The sequence below is a fragment of the Myotis davidii genome, unplaced genomic scaffold, assembly GCF_000327345.1.
Source record: "Myotis davidii unplaced genomic scaffold, ASM32734v1 scaffold370, whole genome shotgun sequence".
Lineage (NCBI taxonomy): Eukaryota > Metazoa > Chordata > Mammalia > Chiroptera > Vespertilionidae > Myotis > Myotis davidii.
This window is the reverse complement of record NW_006288615.1, coordinates 8089033-8091396: the sequence shown is the minus strand read 5'-3', so window position 1 is coordinate 8091396 and position 2364 is coordinate 8089033. Positions and strand designations below refer to the sequence as shown.

The 2364-nt window shown below is 59.8% G+C and overlaps 1 protein-coding gene across 1 annotated transcript in view; it reads right to left on the bottom strand.

Moving 5' to 3' along the window:
- Positions 1-2364, bottom strand: part of AGXT (alanine-glyoxylate aminotransferase) — an 11051-nt gene that overhangs the window by 4074 nt on the left and 4613 nt on the right. Inside the window, exons 6-8 of the mRNA XM_006760522.2 lie at positions 1688-1772; positions 929-1024; positions 194-263 (exon numbers count right to left, since the gene is read on the bottom strand). Coding sequence (XP_006760585.1) covers positions 194-263; positions 929-1024; positions 1688-1772 — 251 coding nt within the window. The remainder of the gene's footprint in view (positions 1-193; positions 264-928; positions 1025-1687; positions 1773-2364) is intronic.

Below are 2364 nucleotides of genomic sequence, written 5' to 3'. Positions count from 1 at the left end.
TGTGTAATTTTACACTCACAAACCTGGCTCCTGGCCTCACTCCGGCCCCCCCACCCCTCCCCTCTGCACACCTTGCCTCTCCTCAGACCCCTCCTGCTGGCTGGGCCCTCACGGAGGTGTCACTCAGCACCTACCCGCCCTGGGTCCTGTCCCCGGCCACCCGCGGCCCCCAGCTGGTGCTCTCCTGCCTTACCTCTTCTGCGATGAGGGCCAGGCTCTCCCTCAGGCTGAACAAGCTGATGACGGGGGGCGTGTGATGGTACCTGGAAGACGGGATGGGTGGGCTTGGTCCAGCGTTACTGGGCTGGGGCCGGGCAGCCCCAGTTGGGTCAGGCTCTGTGTCAACCGGGCCAGCTCCCTTCCCGTGTGGGAATCAGGGACTCAGAGCTGGAAGGGCCGCTGGATCTGCAGGAGCAGAGCTCAGAGGGGCACTGGCCACACCTCAGTGGGATGATGACAGGCACAGAGGCCCCATGCTGGCTCCCACCTCCCAGCTGGCCTCCCTGGGCCCCAGTGACCCCAAGGAACCCACACTGCACCCACTGGGCATGCTGGGTAGGGCACAATTCCCAGGATCCCTGTCCCCATGTGTGATAAGGAGCCTTGGGTTATGGCCAAAGCCACGGCACAGAGAGCCCTGGGTTCACCTCCTTCTTTTGAGACATGGGTAAACTGAGGCCCAGAAATGGGGAGATGTGGCCAGGTCCAAAGTACCTGCTGCCACACTTTTAGGGGCACAGGGATCCGGGAAAGGGTGGGGGGCCATTCAGCTGGCCCTGAGCCCCCAAGCCAGGGAGAAATGGGGGAGTGTAGGTGGGAGCATTGATGGGGAGCTTGAAACAAAGTAAGACTGATGAAGGGCTGAGGATAGTGAGAGGTCACCCCCCACAGTCCTCAGGCACACCCAGCCACCCCACCCCTGCCTCACATCCTGGGCTTGTCGTCACAGCCCCAGAAGTTGGCCAGCCACTTCATATCCAGGTAGAAGGAGTAGGGCTTTGTCTTCCGGCTGTAGATCTTATTTCTGGGGAGGAAGAACCAGCCTGAGTGCCCACCTGTCCGGCCAACGCTGTGGGACCATCTCCCAGACCCTCCTGTTCCTCAGAGGTGGGTCCCGGGACCGGCCCATTGCTGGCCCTTGGGCTTGGCCTGTGCCACATGGGTGTGACCCTGCCGCCTGGGGACTGCCGCATTGGTGAGTCCAAACAAATCAAAATGACAAAGAGGAAACTGAGGCCAGGGCCCCACCTCTCCTGGGGCGTAGTCTGTGAACCTGGGTATAAATGAGGACCTATAGGCACCCTCATCCCCAGGCCGGGCACCTCCAGACTGGCCTCACAAACTGGGTCTCTCCCCAAGCTCTGGACTCAGACCCCGCTGTCTCCTCAACCCTCCCACAGTCATCTCAGACTTCCTGTCCACACAGAATTCCTGATCTCACCCCGAACAATCTCTGTTCTGGTAAATGGCACCAACATTAACCTGGTGACAATCTGCTGGGGCCGGTCTCCTATCTCCTCCCCCAGACCACCCTGGCCTGGCATAGGGCTGGACACTTGTCTAGGGTAGGTGACAAGCATTCTAGGGGTATCTGGGAGCACAACTCAAGGCACCCTTCCCTCCCTCCTGGGGGCCAGCTGGACTCACAGCACATCCAGCCCTGGATTGGGGCCCAGGAGCCACTCACTTGGCCCTGTCACTGAAGGAGATGAGGGCGGTGCCCGGAGGGGAATTCAGGACCTTCTGGGAACCCGAGTACAAGACGTCGATGCCTGTGGGGAGGAGGGACACATGTTCCCGGGGCCATGCCCCACCCAGGGTGGGGTCATACCAGCTCGGGTGTCCCTGAAGCCCAGGACCTGGCAAGTCTGACAGTGTGGGGTAACCTGGGGACCCATCATGCAACTGGCGTCTGGAGTGAGAGGGACACCCTTGCAGGACCAGTCCTACCCTGTGGAGTCTGACACTGCCCCCACTGAGGTGCAGTGAGCTTGGGACACTCAGTGAGTGTCCACTTGGTATGGGGAGAGCCATGCCCTGGTATCAGAGTGCGTGAGTGCGCTGGGACAGTGCAAAGGAGGCAAAGAGGTTTTCTTTTCACACCTTGGAGTACTGGCCCCCTAATGTCACAAAAGGCCTACAATGCCATCGCCTGAGGAAGCCTTATAGTTCTGAGCGGCAGCAAAGACTATCAGGGCTCCGGGATAAAGGGCCGAGCACATCTGAGCTGTGCTCACCTTATGATGCCCTGACGGTGGGGCCAAAGGAATGGCTTCAAATGTGCACCCACAGGCCTGAATGAGAATGTTCTCACAGCTTATTCCTAAGAGCCTAAAACTGCAGAGAAGCCCAAGTCTACCAATC